The following is a 25279-nucleotide window of genomic DNA, read 5'->3' on the forward strand; positions in this document are numbered from 1 at the left end:
ATTGTCCGGGAGAGAATGCTCCCTTACCTGCTTCAACAAAGTCCCATTTTATGAGCATGGCCTTATTTCTATTACAGCATATTGGATGACTGTCATTCATATTTCATTCACCCAGCTCGATAGATTTAGGCTACTACATGACGCTCAAATTTTCCCTATACCTATCATGAGGTTGCTATAACCTACAAATTAAAGTTTACAACGTAGGTGCAGAGGTCGAGAGGAAAGTTTTAGTAATCAAGGTGACAGAGAGTGATACATTCAACACCACCTTGCAAACTCTTGCCTGCATCTAGCTGACCTAGGGTGTAATCATTAGTCTATACCATTGCAAATGAGAGTTTCTATTGGAGAAATTCAGGTATGTTTATCCATGTTTCATTTGCTTCCATTTAAGAAAAGTTTTTTCAACATAATCGACAGAATGAATACGCCCCTGATCACCCGCACACACTTCTCTTTCATAGCAGTCACATACAAACAGCATGATCACTTTACTTGTTGTATAATTAATTCTCGCATCTATACGCTCTCCTCCTCTCACCTTCTCCCTTCGCTTGTGGACTTCAGTGCACAACACAACAGCTGGCTGTGACCAGGTGAAAAAATCTTTCCAAGCCAAACCTTCATACCATAACCGCTACACACAGCCTACATCACTGTCTCCATATTAACTAATGTCATAGTCAACATAGCTACTAGAACTAACGAGTTAGTAAACCCACTAAAATCATGCAGTACAGTGTACAGCAAGCAGTTTACACCGGCGGGCCCCGGTAGCAATAAATAAATAAATAAATTTATTAATTAATTTATTAATTAAAACCAAAAGCTTACTTTGACTTGGAAGAGTTCTAGTGTTGGATAGCCTTAGCCAGCTAGCTAACAAAGCATACCTCTCTGGTTGAGCTGGTTGTTTGAGCTGCATTAGCTAGCTAAGTAAGTGAAAGTGAAAGTTTAAAGAAATATAGCTAGCTTTCTGTTCATTGTTTTTAATTTAAGAAATTAAGTTGATCAAAACTGTTCAACAATTGTCTTTCTCTCTCTTTGAGTCAATTACGCACCACGTTTTATGCACTGCACTGCTAGCTAGCTGTAACTTATGCTTTCAGTACTTTCTTTATTCTCTGATCCTTTGATTGGGTGGACAACATGTAAGTTCATGCTGCAAGAGCTCTGATAGGTTGGAGGATGCCCTCCGGATGTCGTCATAATTACTGTGTAAGTCTATGGAACGGGGTGAGAACCATGAGCTTCCTAGGTTTTGTATTGAACTCAATGTACCCAGAGGAGGAAGGAAACTAGCGGTCCTCTGGCTACACCATGGTGCTACCCCAAAGAGTGCTGCTGAGGCTACTGTAGACCTTAATTGCAAAGCAGTGTGTTTTAATAAATTATTTGGTGACGTGAACATATTTAGTATAGTTTTATCTAAAAATTATAACGTTTTTTAATGTTGAACAATTTACATTTATCTGAAATACACTGAGGAGGATGGTCCACCCCTTTCTCCTCTTAGGAGCCTCCACTGGATTTTCCTTTATTTGCTCCGCCAATCTACATTTAACAAATGGACATAACATGTTGGTCAATACAGTATGTATCATGTACTCAGTGCTCGTTCCCAAACCAGAAACCGTAGATTGATGGCAGCATTTGCGCGAAACTGAAAGCGCAAACCACTGCTTTTAACCCGGGCAAGGTGACCGGAAACATGACCGAATTCAAACAGTGTAGCTATTAACTCCGCAAGGCAATCAAACAAGCTAAGCGTCAGTATAGAGACAAAGTAGAGTTGCAATTCAACGGCTCAGACACAAGAGGTATGTGGCAGGGTCTACAGTCAATCACGGATTACAAAAAGAAACTAGCCCCGTCGTGGACCAGGATGTCTTGCTCCCAGACAGACTAAATAACTTCTTTGCTCGCTTTGAGGTGCCATTGACACGGCCCGCTACCAAAACCTGTGGACTCTCCTTCACTTCAGCCGACGTGAGTAAAACATTTAAACGTGTTAACCCTCGCAAGGCTGCAGGCCCAGACGGCCATCCCCAGCCGGGTCCTCAGAGCATGCGCAGACCAGCTGGCAGGTGTGTTTACGGACATATTCAATCAATCCTTATCCCAGTCTGCTGTTCCCACATGCTTCAAGAGGGCCACCATTGTTCCTGTTCCCAAGAAAGCTAAGGTAACTGAGCTAAACGACTACCGCCCCGTAGCACTCACTTCCGTCATCATGAAGTGCTTTGAGAGACTAGTCTAGGACCATATCACCTCCACCCTACCTGACACCCTAGACCCACTCCAATTTGCTTACCACCCCAATAGGTCCACAGACGACGCAATCGCAACCACACTGCACAATGCCCTAACCCATCTGGACAAGAGGAATACCTACGTGAGAATGCTGTTCATCGACTACAGCTCAGCATTTAAAACCATAGTACCCTCCAAACCCTGGGTCTCGACCCCGCCCGGTGCAACTGGACTGACGGGCCTCACCCAGGTGGTGAGGGTAGGTAACAACATCTCCACCCCGCTGATCCTCAACACTGGGGCCCCACAAGGGTGCGTTCTGAGCCCTCTCCTGTACTCCCTGTTCACCCACGACTGCGTGGCCATGCACGCCTCCAACTCATCAAGTTTGCGGACGACACTGCAGTGGTAGGCTTGATTACCAACAACGACAAGACGGCCTACAGGGAGGAGGTGAGGGCCCTCGGAGTGTGGTGTCAGGAAAATAACCTCACACTCAACGTCAACAAAACAAAGGAGGTGATTGTGGACTTCAGGAAACAGCAGAGGGAGCACCCCCCTATCCACATCGACGGGACAGTATTAGGGTAGTAAGTTCGTTCCTCGGCGTAGACATCACAGACAAACTGAATTTGTCCACCCACACAGACAGCGTTGTGAAGAAGGTGCAGCAGCGCCTCTTCAACCTCAGGGGGCTGAAGAAATTTGGCTTGTCACCAAAAACACTCACAAACTTCTACAGATGCACAATCAAGAGCATCCTGTCGGGCTGTATCACCGCCTGGTACGGCAACTGCTCCGCCCACAACCGTAAGGCTCTCCAGAGGGTAGTGAGGTCTGCACACCGCATCACCGGGGGCAAACTACCTGCCCTCCAGGACACCTACACCACCCGATGTCACAGGAAAGCCATAAAGATCATCAAGGACAACAACCACCCGAGCCACTGCCTGTTCACCCCGCTATCATCCAGAAGGCGAGGTCAGTACAAGTGCATCAAAGCAGGGACAGAGAGACTGAAAAACAGCTTCTATCTCAAGGCCATCAGACTGTTAAACAGCAACCACTAACATTGAGTGGCTGCTGTCAACATACTGACTCAACTCCAGCCACTTTAATAATTGAAAAATTTATGGAAATTGATGTAAAAAAATGTATCACTAGCCACTTTAGACAATGCCACTTAGTATAATGTTTACATACCCTACATTACTCATCTCATTTGTATATACTGTACTCTATATCATCTACTGCATCTTGCCATCTTTATGTAATACATGTATCACTAGCCACTTTAGACTATGCCATTTTTATGTTTACATACCCTATGTTACTCATCGCATATGTATATACTGTACTCGATACCATCTACTGCATCTTGCCTATGCCGTTCTGTACCATCACTCATTCATATATCTTTATGTACATATTCTTTATCCCTTTACACTTGTGTGTATAAGGTAGCAGTTGTGGAATTGTTAGGTTAGATTTCTCATTGGTTATTACTGCATTGTTGGAACTAGAAGCACAAGCATTTCGCTACACTCGCATTAACATCTGCTAACCATGTGTATGTGACAAATAAAATTTGATTTGATTTGATGTGCCATTCTGCCATTAGTTTGGGTACTGTGTGCGTTTAAGGGGGGTGAGTTGAAATACTGTACCGTAATGTTTTCAGTTGAAGAGACGACTGCTACGTCCTGACAATGTTTATGAGGTTGCTGTTTATGTGGAACGAACGTGTCTTGAACTTAATTTCAAATGCGGAGACCACAAATAAGGGGAGGGATGTGTGGCCAAGACGCGCTGTACATCTCTCTCCACTACTTCCACTGACTCCCGCCAATACTATTCTAATTTTCCAAGTGTAAACATTGTTTGGAGAATTCACAAACCGAGCAACACTTGTGGTTTATTATAATATTTATTTATTTATTTTACCCCTATTTAACTAGGCAAGTCAGTTAAGTACAAATTCTTATTTTCAATGACGGCCTAGGAACAGTGGGTTAACTGCCTTGTTCAGAGGCAGAACGACAGCTTTTTACCTTGTCAGCTCGGGGATTGGATCTTGCAACCTTTCGGTTACTAGCCCAATGCTCTAATCACTAGGCTACCTATCGCCCATTTAAAGTGGAACTGATAGCGTTTTAACTACTTTGCAGATATGAAGAAACAGGCAATATCATAATATCAGTAAAAACTATCAAACTCTCAGTTTATGCTACAAAACCAACTTCATGAGAGGTTTAAAAATAGGTTCTATTTGAAAGGATGACATTGTTGGCAGAATAGATGGATGCATTTCAATGCATGACTCATATAATTCACCAATACATTTATTGGTAGTCCAACAAATATTGCTATCAGGTTGTACATCACAGCTGGCCTGATACATTTGCTTCCTCCAGCCATTCGGGATGCACTGTTTCAGTTTTGACTCAATATTTTGGAAAAAAACAGACGAATGTAACCAAGACTGGAAATGTCAATACAACCAAACTAGCAAGGGCTATGATCAATTGCCATTCATAACATGGCTAATAAGCTTGCTTATCTATTTATGTAGCTATTTATTTAACAAGACAAAATCACTGAGCCTAACGTTAGCTAGCTAGCTGATGGGAGGATGTTGTCATTGTACGAGAGGTTGAGTGGATGACTTTTCCCACCCATATTGTTTTTCTGTGGCTACAGCTAGAGAGGCAGGTGTCATTTGGTTAACTAGTAAGAAATGTGAATCACTTTGCTTGCTAGTTATGCTGAACTTGAATGACTGTCGTTCACAGCATATCTCTTAACGTAAACTCACGTAAACTCGTACATCACCTTGGTCCGTACAATTGCCCTTATTTTAGCGCCCCAAAAACATAATACTTCCAGATCAACTGTAATGTCAATAAAATTGTAAACGCACATTTTCTCCCCTTTCCAACAGAATCAATTACATGACCTAAACACTGCCCGTTTCTGCATATTTCAAGCAGGCAATGAGCCCCGTCGGGTCTTTTAAAAATGGCGGGTGGGGAAGCGAAACTAATGCATGATAGTGATAAGGAGAGATGTTGTGTGGGAAAATTGCTTTTTTTCACTCGATCTGTCCAACGTATCACCTTATTGCCTCTAAAATGTAAATAAAACACTATAAAGAGTTTATATAATGTGCCTATTTGAAGGTTTGTGTCAAATTTGAATCGGGTTTTTAGGGCGGTGCTAAAGTGATCTTAGAAGTAAACAGCGGCTTTGAGAATGATGGTCGCATGCAATCATGACGAAAACAATGACTAGGTATCCCTCCTTACCCCCGTCACTGTCCATTTCTTGTTTTTAAAGGATGATCGAAGTGCTACACCTGGTGGAAAGAGATTGCAAGACAGAAATAGTTGCTTTATGCATGCTGTACGTTACGACAAGATGTAATGGAGTGTCTGTTTTTTCAACTTTTCTCCAATACTATAGAGCCATTACCATGTCGATCAATGCTTGAATAGAAACCTAGTTCACACCCCCGATTTTAACGTCAACACAGTCGCTACAGTCCCATTAGTTTTCTTTGTAGCCTCATTTGAATGTTGCGGTTGCGCACATTTGTACGGAATGGGGTGAGTTTACGTTACTTGTCAATCAAATGAATTTGGCATCAATCAAATAGGCGGGCAGGCAGGAAGGCAAGTTTACATTCAGTTGTCAAAATGTGGGTTAGGAAAAGCATCCATTAGCAGGCAAGCTGCAAAAAGGCGGGCAGGCTACTATTCCCCATCGTTTATCAGTGCAATTTTGATGGCAAGTAGATGAAAAAGTTTGAGAGGGTTTATCAACTGTTCCCTCATTGGATTTTAGCTCATCTCGCTCTGGCCAACATTAGTTGTTGATCTTGTTGATGTTTAAAGGCAACTGAGGGAGAGATAGCCTACCTTTTCATGGTTAATAATAATAATAATTTATTACATTTTTATAGCGCTTTTCATAAGACTCTCAAAGCACTTCAAAAGCAAAAAACAAACAAGTAATACATCATTATGACTACAGATAGGTCAACCAATTGAGGACAAGTCTTTGAGTGCATCCTCCAAAGATGAAGCGGGACAGTTCATGGCTTTATCAGAAGAAGGTGGTCAGGGAGAAGATTGATGAAGAGTCTAGTGACGATCATGTAAAGGGCTACTCTGGGAACCAGCCTGAGTCGTGTAACTACTGGGCTTCTCCTCCTTCACAATGTGTAGCACCCACTTGGGTGATGCATCAGCAGCTCTGGGCGCCAGGAAAGCTCACCACACACAGTTCAGAGTATTAGCCAGTCATCCTCACTACGAGCCCTCTGCCTCAGCACTGCATTCCTCTACTGCATCTCCCATTTCTCTCAAGCTTTAGGTAACTCCTCAATTGATGGTTTCAAAAGATCAGGAACTAGATCAGGAACTAGCAGCCAGTTGAAATAAAAAGCTGGTAGTGTCCAGATGCATCATTCAAACAAAAACAATGAGCCAGCTAACTTGCTAGCTAGCCAGTCCATCTGCAAATATGTGGGACAAAACCACCAGAAAATACAGGAGCTCTCTGCTTAGGCTACTACTAGGACACCATGTTTCAAACATAGAACAAATAAATAAACATGGTCGTTTGATCAATAGGGCTGTAAAGTTCCAAAATGTAAGTATTTACATTTTTACATACGTAAGTATTTACATATTTGCAGAAATCCTTTCAGAAGTATTTTGTGGCTTTTGGAAATTGCTTTCTAATGATCTAAACTTATGCTGTTGCAACTGCCTGTAAACACACAGTCCAGTTCAAAGTGAATGATGGCAGGCTGTGTGTCACACCCTGATCTGTTTCACCTGTCCTTGTGATTGTCTCCACCCCCCTACAGGAGTCGCCCATCTTCCCCATTAGCCCCTGTGTATTTATACCTGTGATCTCTGTTTGTCCGTTGCCAGTTCATCTTGTTTGTCAAGTCAACCAGAGTTTTTGTTCTCAGCTCCTGCTTTTCCCAGTCTCTCTTTTTTTTGCCTCCTGGTTTTGACCCCTGCCTGTCCTGACTCTGTGCCCGCCTACCTGACCACTCTTCCTGATCCTGCCTGCCGTCCGGTACCATTGCCCCACCTCTGGTTTACTGACCGCTGCCTGCCTTGTACTGTCTATTGCCTGCCCCTGTTGAAATATTAAACCATTGTCAATTTGATGTGTCTGCATCTGGGTCTTACCTTGATTCCTGATTCTGTGTAGATGCTAGAATTAATTATACAACAAGTAAAGTGATCATGCTGTTTGTATGTGGCTGCTATGAAAGTGAAATATGTGTGGGTGATCAGGGGTGTATTCATTCTGCTGATTATGTTGAAAAACGTTTCTTAAGCAGTAGCAAATGAAACAGGGATAAACATATCTGAATTTCTCCAATGGAAACTCTTGCAACGGTTTGGATTAATGATTACACCCTAGGTCAGCTAGATGCAAGCAAGAGTGTGCAAGGTGGTGTTGAATGTATCACTGTCTGTCACCTTGATTACTAAAACTTTCCTCTCGACCCGTGCACCTACATTGTAAACTTGAACCTTTTTGGGAAAGGGGGCAGCATTTTCACTTTTGGATGAATAGCGTGCCCAGAGTGAACTGCCTCCTACTCTGTCCCAGATGCTAATATATGCATATTATTATTAGCATTTGATAGAAAACACTCTGAAGTTTCTAAAACTGTTTGAATGATGTCTGTGAGTATAACAGAACTCATATGGCAGGCGAAAACCTGAGAAAACCAAAAAGGTTTGTAGTTGTTCAAAGCTTGGCCTACCGAATACACATTGAGATATGGATGAGGTTGCACTTCCTAGGGCTTCCACCAGATGTCAACCGTCTTTAGAAACTAGTTTGAGGATTCTACTATAAAGGAGGGGCTCATGAGACCTCTTTGAGTCAGTGGTCTGGCAGAGAGCCTTGGTCTCATGACACGCGCTCCCGACAGAGTTGCCTGTCGTTCCAGTGCTTTTCTGAAGACAAAGAAATTCTCTGGTTGGAACATGATTGACGTTTTATGTTAAAAACATCCTAACAATTGATTCCATACATCGTTTGACATGTTTCTAAAGGACTGTAACGGAATGTTTTTGTCTGTGTGCTTGCGCCTCATGAAGATGGATTACTGGGCTGAACACGCTAACAACAAGTGGCTATTTGGACATAAATGATGGAACTTTATGGAACAAATCAGTCATTTATTGACGAACTGGGATTCCTGCGAGTGCCTTCTGATGAAGATCATCAAAGGTAAGTGATTATTTATGGTGTTGTTTCTAACTCTGTTGATTCCAAAATGTCGGATATTCCTCTGGCTGTTTTGGGTTCTGAGCGCCATATTTCTGCAAAATCACCGGATGTTTTGGAATCAAAACATTACTGCACGTAAGGCGCCAATGTAAACTGAGATATTTGGATATAAATATGCACATTATCGAACAAAACATACATTTATTGTGTAACATGATGTCCTATGAGTGTCATCTGATGAAGATCATCAAAGGTTAGTGATTAATTTTATCTATATTTCTGCTTTTTGTGACTCCTATCTTTGGCTGTAAAAATGGCTGTGTGTTTTTTCAACTTGGCGGTGATCTAACATAATCATAAGTTGTGCTTTAGCTGTAAAGCATTTTTTAAATCGGACATGATGGGTAGATTAACAAGATGTTTGTCTTTCATTTGCTGTATTGGACTTGTTAATGTGTGAAAGTTACATATTTCTAAAAAAGATTTTTGAATTTCGCACGCTGCCTTTTCAGCGGAATGTTGTCGAGGGGAATGTTGTTCCGCTAGCGGAACCCCTGCGCTAGAAAGGTTAATTCGTAGCCTAGATTGTAGCAACTTCATGATGACTATAGGGAAAATTTGAGTATCATGTTGTAGCCTAAACCTATCGAGCTGGGTGAATGAAATATAAATGGCAGTCAGCCAATATGCTGTAATAGAAATAAGGCCATGGTAAATAACGGATACTTCTCAGAGAGTTTTGAATTGTCAAGAGTAGTTAAACAAGGGTGTCCACTGTCACCATATCTATTCGTTATGGCCATCTGTTACGTGATTGTGTTTAGAGGTAGGCGAAGGAGTGAAGCGCAGGAGAGCAGAGATGTCTGATCGGTGACGGCTAGTAGGCCGGCGACGCTGACCGCCGAGCACCGCCCGAACAGGGAGAGGAACCACCTTCGGTGGAAGTCGTGACACCATCGAAATGCTAGCTATTAAAATCAGATCCAATAACAACATTAGAGGATTAGAAATCCAAGGCTTAAAAACAAAGGTGTCCATGTATGCCGATGACTCAAGTTTTATATTAAGTCCGCAAGCTAGATCCCTGCAATGTGTTATTGAAGATCTAGATAACTTTTCTGTACTCTCTGGAATAAAAACGAATTATGATAAGTGTACAATATTACGTATTGGATCCTTAAAAAATACAACATTTACATTACCCTAAAGTTTACCTATAAAATGGGCTGATGGTGAAGTAGACATACTCATATTCATATCACAAAAGATATCAATAAGCTCTCCGCAATGAATTTCAATAGAAAACTTGTAAAAATAGACAAGATCCTGCAACCATGGAGAGGTAAATACCTGTCTATTTATGGAAAAAATTTTACTCAGTTTACTCAGTTACTTATGGTGCTGCCTACTCCTGATGATTTGTTTTTCAAATCATATGAGCAAAAAATATTTTGCTTTATCTGGGAGGCTAAACCAGACAAAATAAAACGTGCCTATCTATATGATGAATATGAATTTGGTGGGTTGAGATGATTAAATATAAAAGCATTAAAACTCTCTCTAAAAGCTTCACTCATTCAAAAGTTTTATTTGAACCCTAAATGGTTCTCAAGTAGATTACTAAGAAAAGCTCATCCATTATTTAAAAATTGCCTTTTTGCCTTTGTGCATATTGCCATGTGTCATTTTCGATTAATTGAAAATGCTACTTTTTTCAAAGTATTTCTCTTTTTCAAACAAGCATTGCAGAGCTGGCTACAATTTCAAATTCTTCCCCCTGAAAAGATAGAACAAATATTACAATAAATATTATGGCTGAACTCAAATGTGTTGGTTGATAAAATACCTGTATTTATGGGAAAGATGTTTGAAAAGGGTATTTTGTTCTAAAATTATATTGTAAATTGGAATGGTAGAGTTATGTCATTTCATGGAGTTATCAGAATTGTACGGAAAGGTCTGCTCAATCCAAGAGTACAACCAATTGATTACAGCATTACCCCAAAAATGGAGGAGGCAGGTGGCAGCGGGAGGAGGTAGGGAACTGGTCTGTCTGTCCAATATAAAGGATCAAAACTGGCGGAGGAATAAAAATAGTATAAATAGGAAAGTATACCAGTTTCATTTGAGGACCAAGATGTTGACAACACAGATTGCAAAATAGTTGGGAAGAGATTTTTGATGTACCGAGTTGATTTATAAAAGTATGAGTTGATATATAAAACAACGCAAGATTCAAGACTTCATGCTTTTCAGCTAAAATTATTATATAGAATTCTTGCCACCAACAAAATGTTGAATTTTGGGGCATAAAATCATCGAAGCTCTGCAGATACTACTTTTCCTACTCATTGATTACAGTTGAGATTGATTAATACTTCTATGTTTATTTAACCTTTTATGCCATTTTTTTATTTGGAGATTCTGAACTGCTCTTGACTTCAAGTAATGACACTAAATGATATGACTGACTGAAGAATTTAACTTTGTGAGGAAACTGAATCAACAGATCATTTATATTGGTATTGTCCTCAGGTAGCCTGTTTCTGGTCTCAGGTTCAGGAATGGCTGAAAATGCATAGAATTTTGATGAGAGGCTTTTTCTTTTGAATGCTGACATTTTGAAGTCAGAACTTTGTATTTATATTTGTAAATATCAGCGTCATCTTTGAAACACCAGCGCTGTGTAAATAAATCCAACACTCATTTGCACCTCTACCTGCCTGCCTCCTGCTGAATCTTTGTCCTTACCTTGTCTGCTCCAGGATGGGGAAAATGCTTACAGAGTTGATTTCCATTGCTACTTATAATGTTAAAAGGGAAGAAAAAGAGAATCACGTTTTTCTAAATTGGCTATCTAGACTAGTACTCACCCGCACTAGAATAGTTCTTTTTACGTTATTGAATAAGCCTATATCTTTGTTTAATCTAAGTAATCAGATTATTAATGTAACAATAAAAATGGTTGTAATTGTGTAAGAAATGTAAGTTCTTTTTACATCTTGCAATAAAGTTGACTAAAAGAAAAGCTCATCTTTTGTTTGTAGCTATTTCCACTTGATAATAAGCTGTTAGTAATTATATTGAAATTACTCATAGGTAAATTTAAAGTTACACAACTTTAAATAGCAAACTCCTGTGTTACAATTACAGATATGTACTCTGTGATGTATTAGTGTGTTTATCTTCTCACTTAGATGGCACTTTTATTAGCTGGTGATCAGATTGTCAGGATGGGTAACACACTTTATAAGTACGCAATTACAATTAGGTACGCCTCAAGATACACTTAATTTGAACTAGCTTAATCCTGTGTAACACCTAGTAATTACATTGTACTTATGCAGATATTACATGTACTCTGTAGTGTACTAGTGTGTTTTTTTCTCTCACTTGGATGGTGCTTACAGAAGCTTTGCAATTAGGGTCAGGTTGTCAGGATGGGTAATGTACTATCTAAGTACACATTAATGACAAGTAAGTACCCCTCAAGATACACTTGATTTTAACCAATTTAATCCTATGTAACACCTAGTAATTAAGTTTTTACAATTTATGCAAATTGTACATGTACTCTGTGTTGTACTTTGTTTATCCTCCCACTTGAGGATGACACCCACTTGAAGATGACACTCGTATGGAAGACCCCAATCAGTGAGGTTGAAGTGTGCATTCATAGGTAGGTAATGATTATTATTATATATTTTTTATTTAACTAGGCAAGTCAGTTCCCGTTTGGGCTAGGCGTCTCGCTAGCGGGACAACTATCGGTGAAACTGAACATTTCGGTACATGTATCTTCTTAGGGATCAAATCCCTTTAGCAGGATCGATTTGACAACATCCGGTGAAATGGCACAGCGCCAAATTCAAATTAAATTAACAACTACACTTGTTGTTAATCCAGCCAACGTGTCAGATTTCAAAAAGGCTTTTATGGCGAAAGCAAACCATGCGATTATCTGAGGATAGCACCCCAACAAACAAACACAGACAATCATAATTCAACCAGGCGTGACACGAAACTCAGAAATGAAGATATAATTCATGCCTTACCTTTGACGAGCTTCTTCTGTTGGCACTCCAATATGTCCCATAAACATCACAAATGGTCCTTTTATTCGATTCATTCCGACGTTATATATCCAAAATGTCCATTTATTTGGCGCGTTTGATCCAGAAAAACACTGGTTCCAGAAAAACACTGTCGCAACATGACTACAAAATATCTCATAAGTTACCTGTAATCTTTGTCCAAACATTTCAAACAACTTTCCTAATACAACTGTAGGTATTTTTTTATGTAAATAATCAAAGAATTTAATAAACTGCGTTCAATACCGGACGAAAACAAAGTTGAGCGTGCTTTCAGGTCACACACCTCTAACAAACAGTACACTTCACTCGACCCTCGTTCTGAACAGGGCTACTTCTTCATTACACAAAGGAAAAACATCAACCAATTTCTAAAGACTGTTGACATCCAGTGGAAGCAATAGGAAATGCAAGCAACGGCCTTAGAATTCTAGATTCCCATTGAAAAGAGAGTGACCTCAAATTGTTTTTTTCGTGGGTGGTTTGTCCTCGGGGTTTCACCTGCCAAATAAGTTATGTTAAACTCACAGACATCATTCAAACATTTTTAGAAACCAGAGTGTTTTCTATCCAAATCTAATAATAATATGCATATCCTAGCTTCTGGGCCTGAGTAGCAGGTAGTTTACTTTGGGCATGCTTTTCATCCTCACGTGAAAATACCGCCCCCTAGCCTATAGAGGATATAAGTGTCTTATATCCTCTGAAAGCTTACATTATTGTTAATCCAACTGCACTGTCTGATTTATAGTAGCTATTACAGCGAAAACATGCCATGCGATTGTTTGAGGACAGCGCCCCACATCAAAATATTTTTCCACCGGCACAGGTTTCATACATTCACAAATAACGATTAAATATAAAACTTCCTCTAAATTGTCATCCAAAGGGTCCCAGCTATAACACGTAGTGTCGTTTTGTTAGATAAAATACTTCTTTATATTCCAAAAAATCTGTTGGCGACATTGATTTGAGTAATCCATTCGTACAACATGCAGAAAAAGGAAATCCGAAAATCTACCCCTAAACTTTGTTTCAACAAGTGAAAATATGTTTCTATTTACTCCTCAGATACCCTAAAATGTAATCAAACTATAATATTTCTTACAGAAGGAAGTAGGAAACTGATTTTAGCAGGTGCGTCCTGTCTTCATGGCGCGCACAAACACGAATTTCCAAGACTGTATCCCTGTACTAAAGCTGATATTTCTTATTCGTTTTTGAAGTTACAAACCTGAAACATAGACTGTTGACACCCTGTGGAAGCCAAAGGAATTGCACACAGGGAGCTAATTTTCATTATGACCTTATACTTGCATTTCTAAGAGGATGGTCTCTCAACAAAAAAAAATCTGTTTGATTTTTCTTTGGATTTTCTCTTACAATATCTACTGTGTTATATTCTCCTACACTATTTAAACATTTATACAAACTTCAAAGTGTTTTCTTTCCAATTGTACCAATTATATGCATATCCTGGCTTCAGGGCCTGAGCAACACGCAGTTTACTTTGGGCATGTCATTCAGGCAGAAAGGGGCCTAGCCCTAAGAAGTTGTTAATTAAGAACAAATTCTTATTTAAAATGACTGCCTACTCATTAGAGCCTATGTAATCTTGGGACACCCAGTGCATATGTCCACAAGAGATTATTACCTTGTGATAGTTTGTATTGAATTGGATGTGCTGAGAAGAACCAAAACACTAAATTTGTGAATTTAGTGGGAGCTTGCCCATTTGTAAGAAGCATGGTAACAACCATTTGTTGTTACACTTCTGTAATTACAGACTGCAATTACCACCGGTTACATGTTATTACAGTCTAACTATGGGTTATAACAATTAATGACACTGCTTGTTAGTGTAATTACACATGTAATTACACTGTAATAAGGACCCCATAAAATGAAGTGTTACCATTTTCTTACTAGTTGAATACATTACATTTGCCATTCCAATATGTTAAGCACATGATTTCAATATATTGTCCATTAGGTCCAGGACGTGATGTGCTTATTTTTTTAAAGACTCACGTTACACCCTGGACCTGCCATCAATATACTTGCAAATTGAAAATGCATTTCAAACCAGCTTTATTTGTGTTTGCTGAAGTACAAACTTGGCAGGAATGTGTTTAAATTACATTGCAACAATAGTAATGAGGGCAGTAGGAAGTTAGGCCCCTAAATTGCAGCTGCCTGAGTCGAAATGCGTTGCAGTTGTGCGTCCTGGTGTGCTATGCTGACTGCTCCTATATGTACTCTTTGGAAAATATATGCAAATATATATGCAATAAACCGTTATTCAATCTCTCACAAACCACCTAACAACATATATATGCAATAAACCGGACAACAACAACATATTTAGGACTGAACCAATCAAAAAAAGTAAAACGTACAAGTTTTGCTCTACACAAAAACATGTTTATATGGAGTCAACTTTCTTTTCAAAAATTGTAATCATCGTTTCATTCAGTAAATTAAATCAAATGTGCATTGAAGTGCAATAAGAATGATTTTGACAACCCAAAACCCAGGTACCAGCTTTGTTAGAAAAGGATGCAGTTAGCAGTCAAAAACTTCAGCAAGAAAAAAGTATCCATTTCTAATTTAGGTTGAGGTGAAACGTCCATGTCACTATCCCTCCCTGTCTAGACTCAGGCATTACAGAGGCTTTACTAGTCTGACAACACAGATGCCTTGCTGATGGAATGAGATGCATGATTCATGACTAGTCTCTTGACATTGAGGTACTCCTTAAAGGGATAGTTTAGAGATTTTACATATTTACATATTTGTTTCCTTACCTTGAAATCAGTCTATGGACAAGAAGTGCCTGCAATTCACACTTTATTTTTGTTAAACTACCCACTCCAAACCCCAAAAATGTAATCGATGAACTATCCCTTTAAAACCCCAGATGAAGTGACCTTCAAAGCCCCACAAAGCTTCTCCAGAACCATGGGCCCAGATGAAAATATATTGATAGTGTGACGGGGGGGGGTGTGATGATCGGAGAATGAGGGTGCATGTTATCTCATGCTACGTGTCACTGTGTCCTCTGGTGGTCCAGCTGATAACACACCATAGCCCCTATCTTATTAGCATTTAAATTGTGTCTCACTTGCACAGGGTGGGTGTGTGTTTGTGTGTGTGTGTGTGTGTGTGTGTGTGTGTGTGTGTGTGTGTGTGTGAGTGTATGTTTGAGAGAGAGAACAAGTGAGAAATGAGGTATTCTACCTGTTGCAGAATGACCATGGTTCAGCTTCCGGTTTATTCCAGGACATTAGAAGTCACCATGTGAGGCTCCTGGAATAGAGAAAAGTCCTATTAGACATACAGAACATATCAAACATACATATTTGCACACTCAGAAACTGGCCCAACAGGGATTCAAACTACCACTGTTGGGGGGCAATGCAGTGGCTGTGTTGACCACTAGACCAACATCCGGCACAGTCTTACTAATGGTAAAGATTCACCACAGGGGTTCTCTCTATACCGTGGTTTTCGCTGGACAGATGGCTTAAAGCTGAGTCCATTGGTGACTGGTGGACCAGACCTCATACTGTCTGAGCCAAGAGGAATCCCACTTTAATTAGGTGGAATTAATGTGTATAAAATGATAAACATTTCTACCCCCGGAGAGTGAGGATACACACATAAGCTTGTTGTCAGAGTCTCCATTACTTTGTGAGATTAAAGGTATTACTGTAAATCAGAATGTCCCCCAAAGCAGTTGTCATTGGATCTAATGTGTAGTGTGGGTATATCCGAAATGGCATAGCACCCTATTCCCCATATAGTGCATTACCTTTGGCCCGAGCCCATAAGGTAGAACATTACATAGAGAATAGGGTGCCATTTCAGACTGTGACTTTTGCAGATGTTTCTGGACTGATTTGCACAGGGGCTTTTAGACCTGTGCTCTTGTCCGATTCACTTCCCTTCTCTTAAATGTGCACTCGTTCACTCCTAATCATGGATTTAAAAGCATTGTATTGTTGCCTCCATGGGCTAAGAGGGATATATATCTTCCACCTTTGAACTTTAAGTCCATGAGTGACCAAGTGCACGTCATGGAGAAGGGGAGAGAATTGGAACGAAGACAGTTCCCTGATCTCACACATACATACGTCACACACAATAAACCAACAAACACACACCACCATTGTAATCCACAAGTAAATGGTCTAATGAAATTAAGCTCTGGCTGAGAGAGTTTGATCAGGCTGTCTTATTTCAAATCTCCATGACTACAGTCAGCTCCCCCGTTACTGACTATCACACATGCGCACACACACAACAAAGTCTCTGACTAACCTTTCAAGACCCTAGTAGAAGTACTAACTTTCTCCAGTTGTAGTTACTATGGCTCTGACAAAGTAGGAATGACACACCCACTAAGAAATAATCAACGAATACACCAATCTGCAGTGGATTGTCCAAAAATACATTTCAACCAATCACAATAAATATGAGGCAGCAGAATGCAAGTGTTTACTTTGATATTCAATGTAGAGACACATTTGCCTGGTCTAAGATCCGTTTGTGCTGTATAGCCAACTCCTATGTGCATTGGCATGTAAAACTGATCTGCAACCAGATCTGGAACCAGGCTAGAGACACATTGACATGATTAAAGTACAGTAGCTGTGGGCCAGTATTCATAAAGCATCTCAGAGTAGGAGTTCTCATCATAGGATCAATTTAGCCTTTTAGATCAGAATCAAAATTGTTATATGGACCTGGGGCCTTATCCACAAAGCATCTCAGAGTGCTGATCTAGTATGTGTCCATATAATATTGTTCATTATTATCTAATAGGCTAAACTGATCTGAGATCAGTGCTCCTACTCTGAGACGTTTTGTGGTTACAGGCCCGGATCATAAATGAGCATACTCTAAGATGCTTTGACTTTGGACCATGGGTATTCTGGGCATGTCATTCCCAGTGACAGCTGCTGCTAGGGAGACCACTATAAAATAACTTGCCCACAATGATCATAGCCAGCTGCACAAGAGAAAATGAGGAGAGGGAGGGGGGTCTATCTATGCAACGCATAATGAAACTCCTTAAGAATGTATAGGTTACACAAAACATATACATTAAACATCAAGTACTGTATGTGTCTCTAAAATTGCACTGAAGCAACTGTGCCATAAGGAACCATTAATTTACTGTAACTACCATTTATTTTTTAAACTTTATTTTACTAGGCAAGTCAGTTAAGAACAAATTCTTGTTTACAATGATGGCCCAGGAACAGTGGGTTAACTGCCTTGTTCAGGGGCATAACGACAGATTTTTACCTTGTCAGCGGGGATTCGGGGATTCGATCCATGGACACCATGGACACCATGGACACTAATTCTCAGAAGCCATCAGTCACAGAAACAAAATATTGAGATGTTCGGTTACTGGCCCAACACTCAAACCACTAGGCTACCCGCCGACCCAAAATTACCTGTACAGGTACTTACAGTGCCTTCGTAAAGTATTCAGACCCCTTGACTTTTTCCACATTTTGTTAAGTTACAGTTACAGTCTTATTTTTTTGGATAACTTTTTTCCCATCAGCAATCTACACACAATACCTTATAATGACAAAGTGAAAACAGGTTTTTAAAGGTTTTGCTAAATTATTAAACATTTAAAAACAGAAATACTTTATTTACAAGTATTCAGACACTTCGTTATGAGACTAAAAACGGAGCTCAGGGGCATCCTTTTTCCATTAATTAATCATCAATTGAAATACAATACAATTGATTGGAGTCCACCTGTGGTAAATTCAATTGATTGGACATGATTTGGAAAGGCACAGACCTGTCTATATAACAGTTGACAGTGCATGTCAGAGCAAAAACCAAGCCATGAGGTCAAAGGAATTATCTGTAGAGCTCCGAGACAGGATTGTGTCGAGGCACAGATCTGGGGAAGTGTACCAATGTTTTTTTGCAGCATTAAAGGTCCCCAAGAACACAGTGGCCTCCATCATTCTTAAATGGAAGAAGTTTAGAACCACCAAGACTCTTCCTAGAGCTGAGCAATCGGGGGAGAAGGACCTTGGTCAGGGAGATGACCACAAACCCAATGGTCACACTGACAGAGCTCGAGAGTTCCTCTGTGGAGATGGGAGAACTTTCCAGAAGGACAACCATCTCTGCAGCACTCCACCAATCAGGCCTTTATGGTAGAGTGGCCAGACGGAAGCCACTCCTCAGTAAAAAGGCACATGACAATCCGCTTGGAGTTTGCCAAAAGGGACATAAAGATTATCAGACTATGAGAAACAAGATTCTCTGGTCTGATGAAACCAAGATTGAACTCTTTGGCCCGAATGCCAAGCGTCATGTCTAGAGGAACCCTGGCACCATCCTTACGGTGAAGCATGGTGGTGGCAGCATCATGCTGTGGGGATGTTTTTCAGCGGCAGGGACTGGGAGACTAGTCAGGATCGAGGGAAAGATGAACGGAGCAAAGTACATAGAGAAGGTTCACCTTCCAACAGAACAATGACCCTAAGCACACAGCCCAGACAACGCAGGAGTGGCTTTAGGACAAGTCTCTGAATGTCCTTGAATGGCCCAGCCAGAGCCCGATCGAACATCTCTGGAGAGACCTGAAAATAGCTGTGCAGCAAAGCTCACCATCCAACCTGACAGAGCTTGAGAGGATCTGCAGAGAGAAATGGGAGAAACTCTCCAAATACAGGTGTGCCAAGCTTGTGGCGTCATACCCAAGAAGACAAGGCTGTAATTGCTGCCAAAGGTGCTTCAACAAAGTACTGAGTAAAATGTCTGAATACTTATGTAAAATGTGGTATTTCTGTGTTTTATTTTTTATAATTTTGAAAACATTTCAAAAATAACTTTTTTTGCTTTGTCGTTATGGGGTATGTGTGTAGATTAATGAAAAAAATGTTTTTCATCAATTTTAGAATAAAGCTGTAACATAACAAAATGTGGAAAAAGTCAAGAGGTCTGAAAACTTTTCCGAATGCACTGTATATATAAGAATGTCTCATCTTGCTTTTGTGTAATATCAGTGCAAATAATGATCCTCACACAGAGCACTGTGTGTAGGCTTCTCCTCATACAGGACACTATTTCATTGGACATCTTTACAGCTGGGTTAATTTTAGTGTCATGCCTTAGCCATGTGGCTCAGCTGGTCATGTAGTCAGGTGAGTGAGGGTATGTTGGGCTGGTGCTTGAGATGATAAATACAAAGTTGATAAATTGTGAAATGTCCCTTTAAGGGTTTATTTAGATTCCTGGGGCTAATCTCTGGGTTTATACAAACCATCATTTAATATTGGCTGCTGAATCATATCCTCCCTGACGGCAGATCTCATTGGGCTGCCTTTGGATCAAAGACTTTGTTTACATCCATAATAACAGTAGCCATTTTGTCTCCATAGGCTACATACAGCAGGACACAGGGGGCATGGCCTGGATCCATTTCTGTACCTCCTTCCCCTAGGTCCTACCCTTTTTCATGTCCACTGCTCATGTAGGACTAGATAGGGGAAAGCAATATGGCATAACTCTGTAGCGTATGCTGAAGGCTAGGTCATCAACATATTGCTAACTATCTGTTTCCCTCAGATCTCGGAGCCAACCGGGTGAACCGGGTGAACAGAAACATCCTCCCTACATGTGACAGGAGAGTGTTGTCACATAAGGAACATATGGTACAGTTTACCAGGGACTCCTCCCATTTGCTGCCCAATAAGTAGATTAACATTGGGCTTAATGATATACTGTACGGATCTGCTGTGCTTTGAATACAGCTACATTGAATGCAACTCAAATATTTAATTGCAAAACAACATGCAAAATGTAGCAGATCCATAAAAAGGATTACATACACTCCCATCTATATGTATTGGACAGTAAAGCTAACATTTTAAATGAGTCTTTTGGGTTATGTTTTGCCCAATAGTAAATCAATAAATATTTATCCTCATATGTGGCACCATTTCATTGGACATCTTTACACTTGATATTAGTATCCAGACTAGAGTCACAGCTGGGTTAAGTGCAGCGTCATGTTGTCAGGTAAATGAGGGAAGGAGGAAAAGAGGGGAGGAGGGGAAGAAGAGAGGAGGGGGTAAGAAGTCCGGGGGTTGATTTGTTTGATTTGTTTGAGAGGATTTCAAAATTTCAGATCCAAATAAAGGATTAGATACACTCCCCTCCATAAGTATTTGGACAGTGAAGCTAACACTTTAAATTAGTCTCTATACTCCAGCATTTTGGATTTGAGATCAAATGTTTCATATGAGGCGACAGTACAGAATATCATTTTTTTCTTCATACATGTCTGTGTTACTGTTTAGCAATGAAAGCACTTAAAAAGTTTAGTTTTGGTCCCATATTTCTTGCACGTAATGACTACTCAATCTTGTGACTCTACAAACTTGTTGGACGCATTTGCAGTTTGTTTTGGTTGTATTTGGGTTTTGTTTTGCCCGATAGTAACTGAATGGTGAATGATGACTGGAGTAATAAGATGTTTCTGAACACTTCTAAATTATTCCTGATAATGCCATGATTAACAAAAATCATGAATCACAAGCTTGATTTAGTCATTGCATGCAAGGAATGCAAGGAATATGGGACCAAATATTTAACTTTGACTACTTTAATACACTATAAGTGAATTTGTCCAAATACTTATGACTTCTTCAAATGGGGGAACAAGACACATAAAGTGCTTTCATTTCTAAATGGTAAAACAGATATGTATGAAAATTCCCTAAAATAAAAGGTGACATTCTGAAGTGTCGCCTAATATGACACATTCTACCTGAAATGCTAGAGTATAGAGCCCCCCAAAAATGTGTATGCTTCATTGTCGGAAGGAGACTGTATAGTGGCCCTTTGACTCTGTATCAACAGCTTTATAGTCCATCTGGATGGAAGTACTGCTCCTCACACCACAATCATGCTAAAACAGAGCCTCTTATCTAGCACCACAGGGGGCCAATCTGGCAACCCATTCCAGCACGGGCCCAAAAATAAGGCTCTCACCCTTCCCAACTACAGGGTCAGGCATAAAGACAGCTGCTGGGTGTCAAAATGCACTTCCTTTCCTCTTTGGACCCATATTCATGAAGCGTCACAGAGTAGGAGTGCTGATCTAGGATCAGGGACCGAGTCCAGTGGTGGAAAAGGTACCCAATTGTCATACTTGAGTGAAGATACCTTCATAGAAAATGACTCAAGTAAAAGTGAAAGTCATCCAGTAAAATTCTACTTGAGTAAAAGTCTAAAAATATTTGGTATAAATATACTTAAGTATCAAAAGTAAATGCAATTGTTAAACTATACTTAAATATCAAAAGTAAAAGTCAAATAATTTCACATTCCTTATATTAAGCAAACCAGATAACACACTTGTTTTTAAAATTTAATTTACAAACAAATGATTTGTGTTTCGTGAGTCCGCCAGATAAGAGGCAGTAGGGATATTCTCTTGATTAGTGCGTGAAATGGACCATTTTCTTGTCCTGCTAATCATTCAAAATGTAACGAGTACTTTTTGGGTGTCAAGGAAAATGTATGGAGTAATAAGTACATCATTTTCTTTAGGAATGTAGTGAAGTAAAAGTAAAAATAGTCAAAAATATTAATAGTAAAGCACAGATACCCCATAAAACTACCAAAAAGTACTTTATACCACTGCCCGTATCCACAAAGCACCTCAGAATAGGAGTGTTGATCAATAAAATTAATTATCTAAACCCTTACTCTGAGATGCTTTGTGAATACAGTCCCTAATACTTACAGTATATGGCATAATTTGTTCTATGCTAAAAGCAGAAATATTAACAAAATACTGTATAGTCAGTCACAATTGTAGCAGTATTTGTTTACAAACCTCTTTTTGCACAAATCGACAATATTCCCAATTTGTTTTGGTCGTGCCAGTTATATGAAATAAAATCTCAGTCAATGCACCGATACTGGCCTAGCCTCTACCTTTGCCGATCTGAAAGTATTCAATAGCCATCAGCAATATGGTAGGAGCTTAATCTATTTCTCTTGTAGGCTGGTTTGTCTTTCTGACTATATTTGTTAACACAATGGACACCAGCCCTGGTTCTGGAGAACTATATGGGTGTATTGTGTATGGTTACTCAGACTTTTGTTCTAACCTAGCTCTAAAACTAATTTTGGTCATACCCAATGACTCTATTCCTTCCCATATCAGAGGACAGGAAAACTAACCAAACTGGGATCCAGTTGAAATAGCTGAATGATTATGACTAAGTGGAACAAATGTGGCTTTGTTGGTTTAGCCTACATTGTTCAGTGAAACTGCTGAATCTTTATGGACCTAAAAACAAACTAGCTGTTTCAAAAACTTACGGCAGACCCTGTTTCAAAATAGCTGTTTTATAATAGCTGTGACTCATTATTGACATACTGTATACACCGAGTGGCCTCTGAGAGCAGCATTATAGGATATGAACACAACATACTGTACTCTCAGATTAGCTGTTGAGCCTTTGGGCATTAGAGAGTCCACACTTTAGTCCTACAGTATGTACTGTATGGATCTGTGTGTGTGTGTGTGTGTGTGTGTGTGTGTGTGTGTGTGTGTGTGTGTGTGTGTGTGTGTGTGTGTGTGTGTGTGTGTGTGTGTGTGTGTGTGTGTGTGTGTGTGTGTGTGTGTGTGTCAAATCTATGTACAATATGTAGATCTATATGAAGTAGAGGAGCAGATGTTTCAGGTTATCCTCAACCCCCTACCCAGCAGGTACAAAATTGGCCATATTATTTGGTTCAACATCAACAGTCCTGAGAAAGACATCCAAGCTTGTTTGTAACCTGGGTAGTTTTGTCAAATGTTCAGAAGCTCATGATGATTCAAAACATAATTCTTATGATTGTTAACATGATCCTTCCTCAACATGTTTAGGACCAAGGTGGTACGTGACTGTGACTTTGAAACTCTTGAAATGGCTAGCTAGTTATTATGTCCAGCAGGTTCCCTGAACAATTCAATGAAGCCACTAAAATACAAATATTATCATCATTATCATTCAGCCATTTCAGCTGAATCTGAACTACACTTCAGTTTGGTTAGTAGTCTTCCAGTTCTCTGATCTGGGAAGATGATTCTACCCAAGTATGTCACTATGACCCAGGAACAGTTGAGGCCAGTGTAGGGTCATATTCATTAGTGCACACCACATCAAAATGTTTGCAACGGAAAAAGAAAACAATCATTTAGGCCCGTTTGCTTCTGTTTGGTTCCTAGTGAATACGACCCAGACAGGAAGGGGAGAATAGCCTGAGCATGGCCTCCCCATTGCCTGAGCTATTATTCCATCTCACCAACTACACTCACTATGACCCAGGCCAGGAAGAAAACACACAGACGGTGACCTGGGAGGCTGAAGAGTCATGTAGGTGGACTAATAACCAATCCAGAAAAACAGCTTCTTTGATGACAATATCAAGACCAGGTCATAAAAGACTTCCAAGCACCCTGTGAACACCAATATTCTCTGATCAGTGCCAGATGTCCTCCTTAAAAACGATGCGCACGTGGAAATCTAGAACTTTTATACTTTAAGTGCCGACTTCATGCACCTTTTCACTTTCCATTCTTACTCACGATCATTTCAGGTTGTACTTTACTAAGTTAATATGATCATATTTACCAACTTGGTTTATTCAAAAAAGGTACAGATCCACTTAAATACACATTCTGGCAATATACACACACACAAACCTGAAGGTACACGCGCACAGAAAGAGTCACGTTCTGTTTCTTTAAGTGAGATTATAAATGGTCCCCTTTGAGGCCTGGCACGAAGGAAGCATGCAGTGGGGGTGTGCTGGCTGTGAGCGCTGAGTGAGCCGTAAGAGGCTTTGGGTAACTAATGCCTGAGGAGAGGCAGCAACACTGAGCCCTGGGCCAGCTAAGCCCTCAGCCCTGACCAACCAACTGCTTTTCTTTACTTTATTTACTCCCTTACTTACCACTCAAGACACTCGGGTTCTCCTGTCTCCTCGCTTTTTCCCTCTTTCCTTGTCCCTCGCTCTTCCACTCTGGTAAGTCCAGGTAACTGGTAACAGCCAGGTAGCAGGTGAATTGACGGAAAGGTGAAAAGAAGCAGGATGAACAAAAGAAAATCTCTCTCTCACTCTTTCCACTTGCTGCGGTCTCTGTCCCTTTTTGTCCTCTCTCTCTCTCACATGCTCTGTCCCTCCTCTTTTTCTTTCTTTCTCTCCAAGGGACCTGTTGCTGCCTGGCGTCCAGTAGAGGAGTGACTACAGCCTCTCTCTCGATCTCTCATTCATCATTCAGTCAGTCCGCTGATCCCTATTAGCAGGGAGGCAGGTTACGTGCGCCACACAGCCACAGTGACCAGCCACTTGGAGGGGGAGGGAGGAAGGGGGAGGAGGAGGGGGACTGAGAGGTCATGGGGTGGCAGGTGGTGCCGGACTGGTCAGGGCCTGCACCTATTGTCCCACAAAAAATGTAAACATTGTACTGTAATATTTATGCATGAGAAGGAGGAGGGTTAACACAGTTGTGTAATCCCACCAGGCCTATGAATAGGGTACATTTGGGGACTATGTGTATGTGGCAGGTGATGATGCCATGTGAAGACTGAAGGTCTTGTTCTAAAACA

At 40.3% G+C, this 25279-nt stretch overlaps 1 protein-coding gene across 2 annotated transcripts in view; it reads right to left on the minus strand.

Moving 5' to 3' along the window:
- The window catches only part of LOC112228410 (unconventional myosin-VIIa-like), an 85392-nt gene extending 60451 nt beyond the window's left edge, over positions 1 to 24941 (minus strand). The window contains exons 1-2 of one of the 2 annotated variants that reach the window (XM_042309026.1): positions 24624 to 24941; positions 15858 to 15926 (exon numbers count right to left, since the gene is read on the minus strand). In XM_042309026.1, the coding sequence (XP_042164960.1) occupies positions 15858 to 15875 (18 nt within the window). In that variant the 5' untranslated portion in view covers positions 15876 to 15926; positions 24624 to 24941. The remainder of the gene's footprint in view (positions 1 to 15857; positions 15927 to 24623) is intronic. The other variant, XM_042309027.1, reaches the window with a different exon arrangement.
- Between the last annotated feature and the right edge of the window lie 338 nt (positions 24942 to 25279).

This window comes from Oncorhynchus tshawytscha, linkage group LG30, assembly GCF_018296145.1.
Source record: "Oncorhynchus tshawytscha isolate Ot180627B linkage group LG30, Otsh_v2.0, whole genome shotgun sequence".
NCBI lineage: Eukaryota > Metazoa > Chordata > Actinopteri > Salmoniformes > Salmonidae > Oncorhynchus > Oncorhynchus tshawytscha.